Raw genomic sequence first — 12,888 nt, 5'->3', positions numbered from 1 at the left:
AATTAAAGTATTTAAAATAACTATTAATGAAAAGATACCTAAAATAATATCATCCTTGACTAGTAAGGCCCATGGTAAATGAATTAGGTGCCCATCCCTGTAGGTCCATTGTAACGTAATACAGGGTGATAACGGTGTATAAAGATTAGCGTAATTTTCTGGCTTCCAATTAATATGATTCATCTCCCTTTTCAACTTATCCAGCACCATTTCAACTCGATTTGGTATCTCATTGTGTCGTAATTTATTATTGTAAAGCTCTATAGATATATTAAGGATTAAAAGAACGAAAATTATAAACGCTTCGTATAATTCCACATTATCTCCGTCCAAACAGTAACCCAACACCAATGCCAAAGAAGTCCAAAGCTGGAAACCTGCGGCAATCCAATCTATAGTAGTATTCTTGCTTTTCAGACTTAATGCGTCTCTTATCCAGGCCAAATTTTTCGATTTCCTATATATAGCAATTAAAATCAACTCGATTACATTACAGATAAACTCATAAAATAGATAAATAGCATGTATTTGCGGAGTACTGGTTTGTAATGCTTACCTAGATTTCTGCGAATATTTAAATTGTAATAAGACAGATTCAATTTCGACATAGAGTTTGTTTAAAGCCTCGCTGGTACTTAACCCGAGCTCTTCCGCGTAATTTTGTTCCATTTTGCCATAATTTAAATGCAAAATTATACTATTTATTTTTTATAATAGATTGTGAGGTTAGAATACTACTGAGCTGAGCAGCCAGGAGCAGCTACTGAGTAAGCACCATGTAAGCACATTAGTTCTGTATCTGTGGTAAGCACTCATCCACCCAAGGATATATAGATTATTTCCTAGGGAAGGGAATACGCTCGAAAATTTCTGGCAACACTGTTTGAAATTTGTCTATGTCTTTGCTATGGTCTTTGCACTGTCTTTGTTATTATTGGTGCAGGTCGTGTATGTTTTGTTGTAAATAATTGTAGTTGTAAATCATAAATACTTTTAATTCTTGTATTAATTAAATGACATCTATATACCTATAACAACACCTGTCCGAATATGTGTTAATAATATTAATAATTAAGTTTAGGTTGGTTTAGGTCTAAGGTATAAGTGATAAATTGTTCTGCGTGGTTTTGCTCTATTCAAGATAGCTCCTGTTAACTGAAGTCTGAAGTTTTTTTTGTTAAAAACCATGGATATTCCAGATAAAGAAATAGATTTAGAATCGTAAGTATTAATTAGGTATTAATTCAGTTTTTAAATTATTCAAAAGTTCATATCCTTGTATTTTAAAATTTTGATTCATGCTTTCATGTATTCTTTGAGAAGACAATGATATTGATGTTTATTGTCTATCCAAACCAAATTAAAATTTGTCGATAATTGTTAATAGTGGAACATTTTTATCCTGTAGATTCAACTATAGCTGTGACTATAGCTTATTGTTCAAAAGATTCTTTGTATGGTATAGGCAAATCTATATACTTACTTAGGTGGGAAAAATGGACACAGATCCTCCAGCCTCCACCATAAGGAAACAAGCTCCTTGATTGTAAAGGGCGCCGGGGGAGGAACCTCAACCATGGAAGGGTGTATACCCTTGTAGGAGGTAGATGTCCACTCCTCGGAGTGAGAACATTTGTTGTCAGTAGTGATGAGCAAATGCAAGACCAAGACCAAGACTCACCTTGGTCTTAGTCTTGCAAATAGGAAGTGGTCTTGGTCTTGCAGGGTCCAGCCTTGGTCTTGCTTGCTGCAAGACTCTTGCAGGTCTTGCACTTTTGTTTACATTTTTACTGAAGGTAATTTCTGCATAGGAAATCTTTAAGAAAGTGTTTTTTCAAGTAACTTAAAGTAATTAATTTAATAAAACTTTTAAAAAAGAAACAATGTTTGAAAATTTCTGTTTCTGAATAGTAAGTATTAGTACTACATGATAATTGAATAGTGGAAATAGTTGAAGGAAAAATGCAAGACCAAGACCGCAAGACCAAGACCAAGAGCAGTCTCGCTCATCACTAGTTGTCAGAGGAGGATTTGTGGATTTGTCTATCTTTACTGAGCTTAATTTATGATATTTATTATTGATTCTACAACTGGGAGAACCTCTTTTGTCAGAGGGGGCTGGCAACTACCCTGTCCCCCCTACAACAGGAAAATCCCCATGTATGATGAGTTATAGACTGCATGAGTTCTAATTCAAGAAAGGGGGCACAATAGATCTTTAAGGTCCCGGTGATTAACCCCCCTCTGTCATATTCTATACTCTGCATAATATACTTACTTAGGGTACATACAAGTTTTTGTAAATTCCGGACTAGTGAGCTCTGAAATCTGAACAAAATCCAGATTTTGGCGAAAAACAAAGTATGAATTTATTTATGTAAAGAACGCCTGAAAGTGAGAGAGTTATTGTCTGTCATTTTAATTCATAGGTAAATTATATTTTCTGTCATTGTTTGGATGTCTGGGATGATAATTTTCCCTCGTCGCAGTCGTTGGACAGATGGACCTTTACTTTAAAAGGAAAATTAAAAGCAATTCAAAAATTGTTAACTATTATACCATTTTGCCTCTGTTTAAGATTTGTCCTGCATACGTACATTAATGACATCAGAATTGGATCGTCCTTTTTTTAGTAGAAGAGAAAACCTTTGAGTATTTTATTAGTTACTACACACCTTTGGTTTGTGCATTATTAAATTGGTGACATGTTGGCAAATAACAATCACTATGATAGCTACTACTAGATATCACTTCTCGATATCACAGATATAATATTAATCACTATAATATTTTGTCAGCTTTCTATGAGACAAATACAAAATAATAACTTGTTTCTTTTCTCAATAAATTGAGTTTAAGATATCTTTTGTGATTTTTTATGAAAATTGTTTATTATTAATTAGATATAAGGACTTCAAATATGTGAAAGAAATAACAGCGACAAGGAAATTTTTAATTATTGTTATTTTTCAACAAAAATCTTACCTATCTACCGGGTACGTTTCAAAAGTGGCTCACATTTTTTATTAAGCAAGAATGTCGAAAGTTGACATTTGATATGTCATTCTATTCAGAATGTAATTTTCGAATAAAGTGAAAAAACACCGGGGGTGCCATTTAAAAATCAAAAGTTGTAGTCATTTTCAGCGAAACAGGAAGTGACCAAAAACAATTGAATACGTTATTCAATCGTAATTTATGTCATATACTAACATACAAAATCTCGTTTTTTTATCTGAAAAAATTAAAGTTATAAATAGTAAAATAAATATAGAAAACAAAGGCCCAACTAGGTTTTGACCCCTGAACATCGTCGGGCTTAACAGTTGCCTGCTAGGGCTAGACACAAGTACACTACTTTGTATAGTAAGCATGCGCAGTAGTTACCTAACCCTATCGTTTCTGTTTTACACATATAGACTTGTCTTTCTTTCTTCATGAGTAGATCTGATTATGTGCTGTTTTACAGGGTGAGTTTCCCGGGTTTCCCCGATGTCTGGGTATCTCGGAAACTACTGGAGATAGAGAGTCGGTTAATTGGGGAAAGAATTGCAGTTTTCAGGGGTCATAAATATGCGCCTGTCAGAATTTAGAAAAAGTTCATGGCTTACTAGATATTTCGAAAAAAAAACAAATTTCGGCTATTTTAAAAATTGTCCCTAATTCCATTATAAGCTATTTTAGACAAAAAGTTTTCAGATAAAAGTTGTAGATAATCACATCCTTAATGAGATTGTGTCGTCCGCTTTTTTCTAGAGCCTGTCATTTTTCACATATGATACAAACATATGTTTTTTTAAATGGAAACCATAGTTGGCCATGACTTCATAAAAAGCGCCATTTTTTAAGCTTATTATTATATTTTCTTTTGCCAAGTAAAGGGTTAAGAAATGCTCTAAATTAGCCTACATATGCCCACAAAATTCAAATTCAACAGAAACACTCGTTCTCCTTAGAGCCTTCGCGTCGTATGAGAAGGCACCACTCTGTATATAATTAGCATGAGCTAAAGTCTGTCCAACTAGTTAGGGAAGATTTCGATCACTAGACAAATTTTACATAAATAAATCCATAATTTATTTTTTGACAAAGTCCGGATTTTGTCTGGATTCAGGACTCACTTGCCTGGAATATCCAAAAACTTTTATAGAAACTCTAATTGTATATGGCATACTTTTAGCAGGAATATTTGTCTTTGGTGGATTAGAATATGGGTAGATATCTGAGGTTATACAGGGTGTCCCAGGCTGAGCGTGCATTAGAAGTTTCTTGAGAACCACAATATCTAGATCGGAGATTTTTTGAAAATCATTGTTTTCCAACGAGATCTATCAATTAAAAATATTTTCAATATGGCGGCACTTTCAGAAATACCAGAAGTTGACAGCAACTTTCTTATTTTAAATGGGTGCCCCCATTTTTCATTGCATACTTAAATTCTCTGTAAAATTTTATCAATTTTGATATTAAACACTCTATATCTAACATTGACCGTTTTTGAGAAAAAAATATTTAAAATTTTTGAACGAAAAAAACTGCCTGTCAAAAATATGTGTATAGCCTAAACGTCAAACTTAGTGATTACCACAGCCACTGTGACATAAAGAGAAGACATGTGGCTATCTATTTCAAAAATTAATTTGTTCGAATGTCATATAATAATGGCCGCAGCTGTCATAAAATTGAGCGATTAATAAATTATCATAAATCATTTTTTTTTCAAATGGAAACCCACTTTTTTTATTTCACTAGTGAAAAGGTTTTTCAATTCGTTACTTTTTAACTATACATGTTCCTATGCCTAAAATAAATTGTTTTTAAGTTATTCAAAGTTTTAAAGCGTATATTTTTCTTGATTTTAACCAGTAGCCTATGACTGTAAACGTCAAGTGTTGTAAAAGAATAGATCTGGCCTATTGTGACGCTTTGTTCAAAAAGCAGCATCATTTCCGAGCCAACTTTGCGCTGATTTTTTTTATCAAACGGAATATTAATAATATCAACTGTTAGATATCGCTAAAGAGCGAAAACACGAGATATATTTTTATAAATACACTTTTTAAACTCTTAAGGCAGGCAGTATTTATAATATAGGAAATTCACATAATTCGTTTTCTGACAGAGGGGAAATAAATTATCTGACCGTTTGACACTTAATGTCAAAGGAAGCCAGATAAAATCAAGAAAAAACTTAAAAACGATTTATTTTAGGTATAGGAACATGTATAATTAAAAAGTAACGAATTGAAAAACCTTTTCATTGGTGATATAAAAAAAGTGGATTTCCATTTGAAAAAAGTGATTTATGATAATTTTTCAATCGCTCAATTTCATGACAGCTATCGCCATTGTTATATGACATTTGAACAATTTAATTTTTGAAATAGATAGCCACATGTCTTCTCTTTATGTCACAGTGGCTGTGGTAATCACTAAATTTGACGTTTAGGCTATACAAATTTTTTTTGACAGGTAGATTTTTTCGTCCAAAAATTTTAAATATTTTTTTCTCAAAAACGGTTAATGTTAGATATAGAGTGTTTAACATCAATATTCATAGAATTTTACAGATAATTTAAATATGTAATAAAAAATGGGGGCACCCATTTAAAATAAGAAAGTTGCTGCCAACTTCCGGTATTTCCGGAAGTGCCGCCATATCGAAAATATTTTTAATCGATAGATCTCGTTGCAAAACAATGATGTTGAAAAAATCTCCGATCTAGATATTGTGGTTCTCTAGAAACTTCTAATGCACGCTCAGCCTGGGACACCCTGTATGTTTGATGAATTCTGATTTGTACAATTACAAGGTTGTAATATTTAAAAATTATTTTATTAGGGCTAACAAATTGAAGAAACCGCAGAAAAAAATTTATAGATGTGCCATGTGTAGTTTTCAAACACGACATAGTGGAAGTGTTAAAGCACACCAAATAGTTCATTTGGCACCGGAAGAAAGACAGATGTTTGCTTGTCCACACTGTGACCACAAATATAGAACAAAAAACGGATTAACTTATCACCTTGAATGTAATCATCTTAATTTCAGGTAAATTTAATGTTGAATAAGAACTATACAGCCCTGTTCACTTTATTTTCGTACAGAGATAAATACATACAAGAAGACAGAGAGACAAAATAAAAAGCGACATACCGTGATGCTGGTGTTCGTAAGTGAAATAACATAATAAACGAAGATAATATATCTAAGTTATTTAATAATGCTCAATTCAGTTGCTTGAAAACTTGGACTTCAACCAAAGAATATACCTAGCTAGAAAAAGAATGGACTCTGCCATACTGAAAAATGGTCCTACAGAAGTGGCGCCATCTATTGAGTAGGGCTTGTTTTAGATGGATCGAAGCGCGGGCTTTTTAAATGAGCGTATTTATTGAATTTTACTCTAAAATAATTAAATTTGATTATTAAATCTTATTTTTACACAAATTCAACAATATTAATGACAAGTATCGTTGTGATGTGTAAAAAATAAGATTTAACAGTATAATGTATACAATTATTAAATAAAATTAAAGCCAAACATGTGAAATATTATTTATTATTTATAAGTAAAATATTTAAACATCGTTTATTATAATAAAACAAGACCAACGTAGTACGCCCAAAGTTTTATAAATGGAGTAAATATAAATAGGTACTTAAATGATGGCAAAAATAAAAAACTTACATTATATTTTATATATATAACATATATAGTAAACGAATATTTGGGAGTGATTTATCGCTTGATGAAGTTAGAATCGACACGCGCGCTATCATTTTTACATTAAAAACGTAAATTTTTACCGCAGACGTAGGTTTTTAAGGCCCGGTCTAATCATCTGCCTGCGCTCCTCCTACTTATTCTAACATGTTAGCGTGATTGACAAAGACGATACTATATCGCGTTTCTTTGATTGATTCGTTTTTGTGCGTCAAGTCCATTGGTGTGCTTGCAGTGCGACCACTGGGGCATTCCATTTTATATTTATAACCAAATATATGTTTTGACAAGACTTTGACAGTTAAAACAACAAATTACAACAGATTATATATTGATTATTATATGATTTGAAACACCACGGCACTGGAATTAAGTTTTATGTGACCTTGAACAGATTAGTTCACATGGTAGCGACCGATGAATCACTCCCAAACATTCGTGGCCTTTACTATATAAATTTCTATGTTGAAACAAACCTAATAACTAAGCCAGGGGCGGGAAAGTGAAATAGCAAAAGCGGTTCCACCGTTTCCATGGAAATCTCAAATAAAATAGTTCCAGCCCTAGTCACTAGGTGGTAGTGCAATTAATTTTTAGGTTAAGAAGTTGCTACATGGTAGCGACCGATGAATCACTCCCAAACATTCGTGGCGTTTACTATATAACAAATCATTAACAAATTATAGTTTGAAAAACATTTTAATAATCATTTATTTGATAATATTATGATTGGCGCTATGACGACAATATTTTTGAGAATTTGACAATAATATGGCAATGGCCGTTGGAAACTATGGAAACTACAAAAAAATTCTGATTTAACGCCATCTGGCAATAATTAGTAGCAACTTCTTAACTTAAAAATTAATTGCACTACCACCTAGTGGCTAGGGCTGGAACTATTTTATTTGAGATTTCCGTGGAAACGGTGGAACCGCTTTTGCTATTTCACTTTCCCGCCCCTGACTTCAACCATATAGAAATTTTAAAACATTTTCCGATGCACGTCAAGGTCGTAGAAATTAACCCCCCTCCCACTTATTCTAATGATCCCACTCGCTTGTCTCGCGGCAGGCTTGCGTCAAAAAATGGATAGAAAATGTCTTGCTCTCGTCTCGCACTCGTCTTGCTCTCGCCTCGCTCTTGTCTCGCGCTCGTCTCGCACTCAACTCCTCAGGTCTGGACGCACCATAACACACTCTAATATTAGTCAATTCTTTACTAGAAAGAAGAAGGTGCAGATAAAGACGGAGAAAAAGGTCTATCCATGTTCCACATGCAGCTACGAAGCACATCAACTGGGACACCTTAAACAACATGAGGTAGTTCATTTGGCACCAAAAGAACGAGAGATGTTTCCTTGTCCGTACTGCGACAACAAATATCTGCGAAAATACTATTTAGAATGTCACGTCAAGCGTTCTCATACTGATTCCAGGTAAATTAATAGTTAATCCTAGATCATATACAGGGTGCTACAAATTCGTGATACGAGCATTATCTCGGTAACCGTAATAGATACGAACATGATTAAAGTTGCGTTATTGGGATGTTTACCAAGATATCATCAAAAAAGTTTTAAAAATTTCAAGGATTGCTGAGTTTTTTGTAAAAAACTGATTTTTTGAAAATCAATTTAATTTTTTCCTGTCGTTACTTTTTAGAAAATCAAAAAATTAATTGCACCTTCTCATAGCCACTTTATTAGGGCTATCTGACGGTATTTTTAGATTTTCAAATTAGCTGATAATTTTTGAGATACAGAGGCGAACTTAATTTTTTTAAATACGGACCTGCATTTTTTATTTCAGATTTTGAAAGAACTCGGTCACTTGAACATAATGATATGCCACACTTAATATTTTTTTTTGTTTTGACATTTGAACATAATTTATTTAAACTATCCAAAAAAATCCTTTATGGGTATTTCGCCACTGCACTGCAAGAAAAATCTACAAAATAAAATAGTTATTTTTTGTAAACACTTCTGCGTTAAACCTAAACGGACGCTGCTTGTCAGAGGTTGTGTTTACAGTAATAAAAATTTGCCTAACAAAGAAAAAAATGCTTAACGTCTCGGAAAGTTTTCTCTTTCCGTCGTCGGAAGCAAAAAAAATATAAAGAATCAAGAAAAAAAACTATTTAAAATGTTTAAATATTGAACTATTCGAGAACACTTTACTTTTTAAAACAGATACGTCTACAAGAAATCGTTGACGTTCTGTTAAAATGACATTATATTAAGTTAAACTTCAAAATTAACAATTACTACCTGATAACAATTACTTAATAAGGTAAAACCAAAAAGCCCAAACTTTCTGTATGATTATTTTTAAATTTTACGTATGTTATGTTTATTTATGTTATGTTCTTTAAAATCAAAGAAGCGATTGCCATACATTTATTTTTATTAGATTGAATTAAAAAAGCCTTTTTTATTTTTCTTTTAGAGGTTATCGCTTCTTTCATTATAATTTTGGTGTTATTAAAATTTATTCTGTGCCCTGTGTCCCATGAATGCTGACAAATCTTAGATCTGTGAAAATCTCCCTTTCTTAAATAATCTTTATGTTCTTTAATTCTAACATTTAAGGGTCGAGATGTTTCACCAATGTATTTTTTTTTATATATTATTTAAACTAATTTCCAGTCCGGCTCTGTTTTTTTTAAATATTTAGTTTACTCATCGTTACAATATTGATAAGCTTTCAAACTTAACAATGACGTGGGGTAAAACATTGAATACGGAAAATCAAATGGAATAAAATAATTAATATAAATATAATAATATAATATAAACAATCAAATCAATTTCTCGGAAGATGGATTGGAAATGGTAGAGCAGTATAATGTACAGCGAGGTTCCTGGACCTATCGCCAAGGGGCTACATTATTCATTTGTAAAAGTGAAATCAGTTCATCTTAACATTTACAATAAAGAGTACAAAATGCATTCGGAAGTATAAACAGAAAGTTCAAAGAGCTATAAATAAAATTGAGCGAAAAATAAATTTGTGCAATAGGGAAGGTGATAACCCTTTCGAACATGCAGGACATTAGAAACTAATTTGTAGAAGTTGATTTATTTATAATTACTACGATTAATATTATGCATATAATAATTAGATCTCACACTGAGATTTCAAATTCACAATAAAAAAAGTTAAAAATAATATCTTTAAATTTCTGACGTGGATATTATTTATTTGAATCTTCCAATTGGCTCGATTTTCCTTATTCAATTTCAATTGGCTCTGATCAATATTGTTGCGATGAATATAATCAGATTAAATAATTTAAGAAACCAGAGTCGGACTTGAAATTATTTTAAATAATAATTAAATAGTTTTGTTGCTGTTAAGGTATCCAAAACAAAAAAAAAGTATAAATTGTGGCATATTATTGTACTCAGGAGACCGAGTTCTTTCAAAATCTGAAATAAAAAATGCAGGTCCGTATTTAAAAAAAATAAGTTGGCCTCTGTATCTCACAAATTATTAGCTAATTTGAAAATCTAAAAATATTATCAGATAGCCGTAATAAAGTGGTTATGAGAATGTGCAATTAGTTTTTTGATTTTCTAAAAAGTAACGACAGGAAAAAATAAAATTGATTTTCGAAAAAATCAGTTTTTTCCAAAAAATTCAGCAATCCTTGAAATTTTTAAAACATTTTTGATGGCATCTTGGTGAACATCCCAATACGCAATATTGCCCCAATTTAACCATGTTCGTATCTATTACGGTTACCGAGATACCAATGCTCGTTCCTCGAATTTGTAGCACCCTGTGTAACTTTTTTTGGGGACACCCTGTAGAACTCTACATAATTTTAGAAAATACTTTAAATTGACTTAATAAGCTCAGAAAATTTCACTTCAATACAAACTTTTGTTCTTGCAAAAACAGCGTCGCATATAACGCGCCACCCTGTATAATTCGATTTCAATCAAAATTTCAATGATTAGAATATAAGCAGAATAGGTGCATAATATGCATTAGATTTATTTATTTCAATAAATTTACTTAGAAAAAGAATTAAAAAAATCAAAATATTAAGAAGGAAATAATTAAGAATTTACTAAAATTACTAAAATAAAAAATTAAAAGCAACGAAAAAAAAAGGGTAAACATTTTAGTATTTTATCTATAAAACACAATACAGAAGGTTTCACATTATACATTCACAGTAATTGAATTCCGAGATAACAGTCTCTGGGCACTTCACTACTAAGCCATTTTCGAAATCTGATTCTGTTTTTTCCGTACGTTTGTAGACCTAATTTCTTATTTTTTAATATTTCTTTCTATTGGAATTCTTCTTCCTTCTGGATTTATCGCTATTCAGAAATATCGTTCGAATTTAAATTTTAAAAAGGTATGTTAGACATATATAGGGTTAAAACTCTTATCGCTCCCGCCCGCTAAAGGAGCTTTCACAAATGAACCAGGTCGGACGGGCGAGTATATTTAGAACTTGAGTTGTTGTCTAATAGTAAGTATTAGTATTAATGCCTACTGCGGGCACCACAAGGCCAAGACGAAGCTTGGACGATGGTGTGGATAAAGAACTAGAAAATAGAGAAATACCTGATGATCTCTGGCTATATAGAGAAGAGTGGAGGTTAGGGGGTCGGAAACCGTCGTAGAACGTTCTGAACCGACATATATATTATATTAGTATTAATTAAAAAAAAATAATTTCTAGGGCATCACGGAAAATGTACCTTTTTTATTTATATTTATTATTAAATTTTAATATTATATGGTTGGTATATTTGTTAATTTGAACGACGGCCTTATTGTTTATGTTTGATAAGGAGGCATCTGAAGCCTATTTTTTGGAATTTTTTGTAGTTGTCGGTTTCTCTCCTTAGGCTAAAAACATAGTGGCGCGACGAGGAGAGCGGTTTTAAGTTAAGTTTATATAAGTTCTAATTTTCTTATTTTCAGAAATGCTGGTTGTACAACATCTGTAACTGATAAAATGATATCGGAAGATTCTTTAAAGATCGAAATTGATGATCATGCTCCACTTTTGGATGACTTTAAGTATGTTTTTAATGTATTTTTAATAATATAATGATAATAATGTAATTTATTCATTCCAGAAATGGCGAATATTTGTCTATGACTAATGAAGTAAAATCAGAAGATTTTTAAAAATAGAGCCTGATAAACGATCAGTTTAAGTATGTTTTTTTTAATGTATTTTTACTAATACCGTGCTGGCAACTGTTACTTTTGGGTCGGTATTTACATGTATGGAAGTAAATCGCATAGGGATCTTATTAAGTCGGAGTGAGGGAAATTGCGACGGTGTGCTGTTGCGGCGTTGCCGGTACGTCTTTCCCTATCACGTAAAGTAAAATCACGATCGCAAACCGCTTATTTTTAAACGACTTTTTTTCGAAAAGATAACTAGATAAAATCATTACATATGTTTCTGAGCATCTGAAATGGAATTATAAGGATATCGTTAGGGTGTCCATTTTTTTATAACAATAAAACGTCAGTAATCGGGATTATTAAACTCTTTTTAATAAATAACGCCATAACTTAAGAACCACTTTAGACATTGGAACGAAACTCTTTTTTGAAGATCAGATCTTTTACAACATGTTTAAATAAGAAAAATTCAATAAGGTTGTTTTTTTCCGTTCAAAAATTTTAAACAAACCATCCATTTACTTTTAGTGCATAGCAATTTTCAGCAATCGTGTAACTTTTTTATTTATAAAGACTTTCACATACTGTCGGTATTAAGAAAGTTTTTGGAAAAAACTACAATCAGTTATTTTTAATAGATTTCGAGATATCGATTTTTAATTCAAAGTTCTATTAGCGCGACCACTGTCGAACACCAACTCAATTCCGCTTATTTTTACCAAAAATGCTGTGTTTCTAACTTGCACTTAAGAATTTTCAAGCTATAGGGAAAATTAAAACGACTCGTTAATAAATAAACAAATAAAGTATCGTAATTGATGTCACGAATGGCGGGAAGTTTAAAAAAATAAAAAAAATAAATTCTTTATTTATTTTTAATTATGACATACATAAAAACATAAAAAATACACCATTTTTTAAAAATATGTTTAATATCAATATCAAATATACAACAGAAATTAATTTCACCACAATAAATTAATAAAATTAAA

At 31.7% G+C, this 12,888-nt stretch overlaps 2 protein-coding genes across 4 annotated transcripts in view; one reads left to right on the top strand and one right to left on the bottom strand.

The window, feature by feature from the left end:
* LOC115876400 (transmembrane protein 94) overlaps positions 1 to 766 on the bottom strand; it is a 66,844-nt gene extending 66,078 nt beyond the window's left edge. For 2 of the 3 annotated variants that reach the window (XM_030892173.1, XM_030892174.1), the window contains exons 1-2: positions 557 to 766; positions 39 to 457 (exon numbers count right to left, since the gene is read on the bottom strand). In XM_030892173.1, coding sequence (XP_030748033.1) covers positions 39 to 457; positions 557 to 669 — 532 coding nt within the window. In that variant the 5' untranslated portion in view covers positions 670 to 766. Of the gene's footprint in view, positions 1 to 38; positions 458 to 556 lie in introns of those variants that run through there. The other variant, XM_030892175.1, reaches the window with a different exon arrangement.
* Positions 767 to 890: 124 nt separating this feature from the next.
* Positions 891 to 12,888, top strand: part of LOC115876399 (zinc finger protein 425-like) — an 18,576-nt gene continuing 6,578 nt past the window's right edge. The window contains exons 1-5 of the mRNA XM_030892172.1: positions 891 to 1,221; positions 5,843 to 6,052; positions 7,954 to 8,166; positions 11,681 to 11,779; positions 11,839 to 11,919. Of these exons, the coding sequence (XP_030748032.1) occupies positions 1,187 to 1,221; positions 5,843 to 6,052; positions 7,954 to 8,166; positions 11,681 to 11,779; positions 11,839 to 11,890 (609 nt within the window). The 5' untranslated portion in view covers positions 891 to 1,186 and the 3' untranslated portion in view covers positions 11,891 to 11,919. The remainder of the gene's footprint in view (positions 1,222 to 5,842; positions 6,053 to 7,953; positions 8,167 to 11,680; positions 11,780 to 11,838; positions 11,920 to 12,888) is intronic.

This window comes from Sitophilus oryzae, unplaced genomic scaffold (genome assembly GCF_002938485.1).
Source record: "Sitophilus oryzae breed Bouriz unplaced genomic scaffold, Soryzae_2.0 scaffold_1436_pilon_pilon, whole genome shotgun sequence".
Lineage (NCBI taxonomy): Eukaryota > Metazoa > Arthropoda > Insecta > Coleoptera > Curculionidae > Sitophilus > Sitophilus oryzae.
Note: the sequence above shows the minus strand (reverse complement) of the source record. Positions and strands in the feature narration are given on the sequence as shown.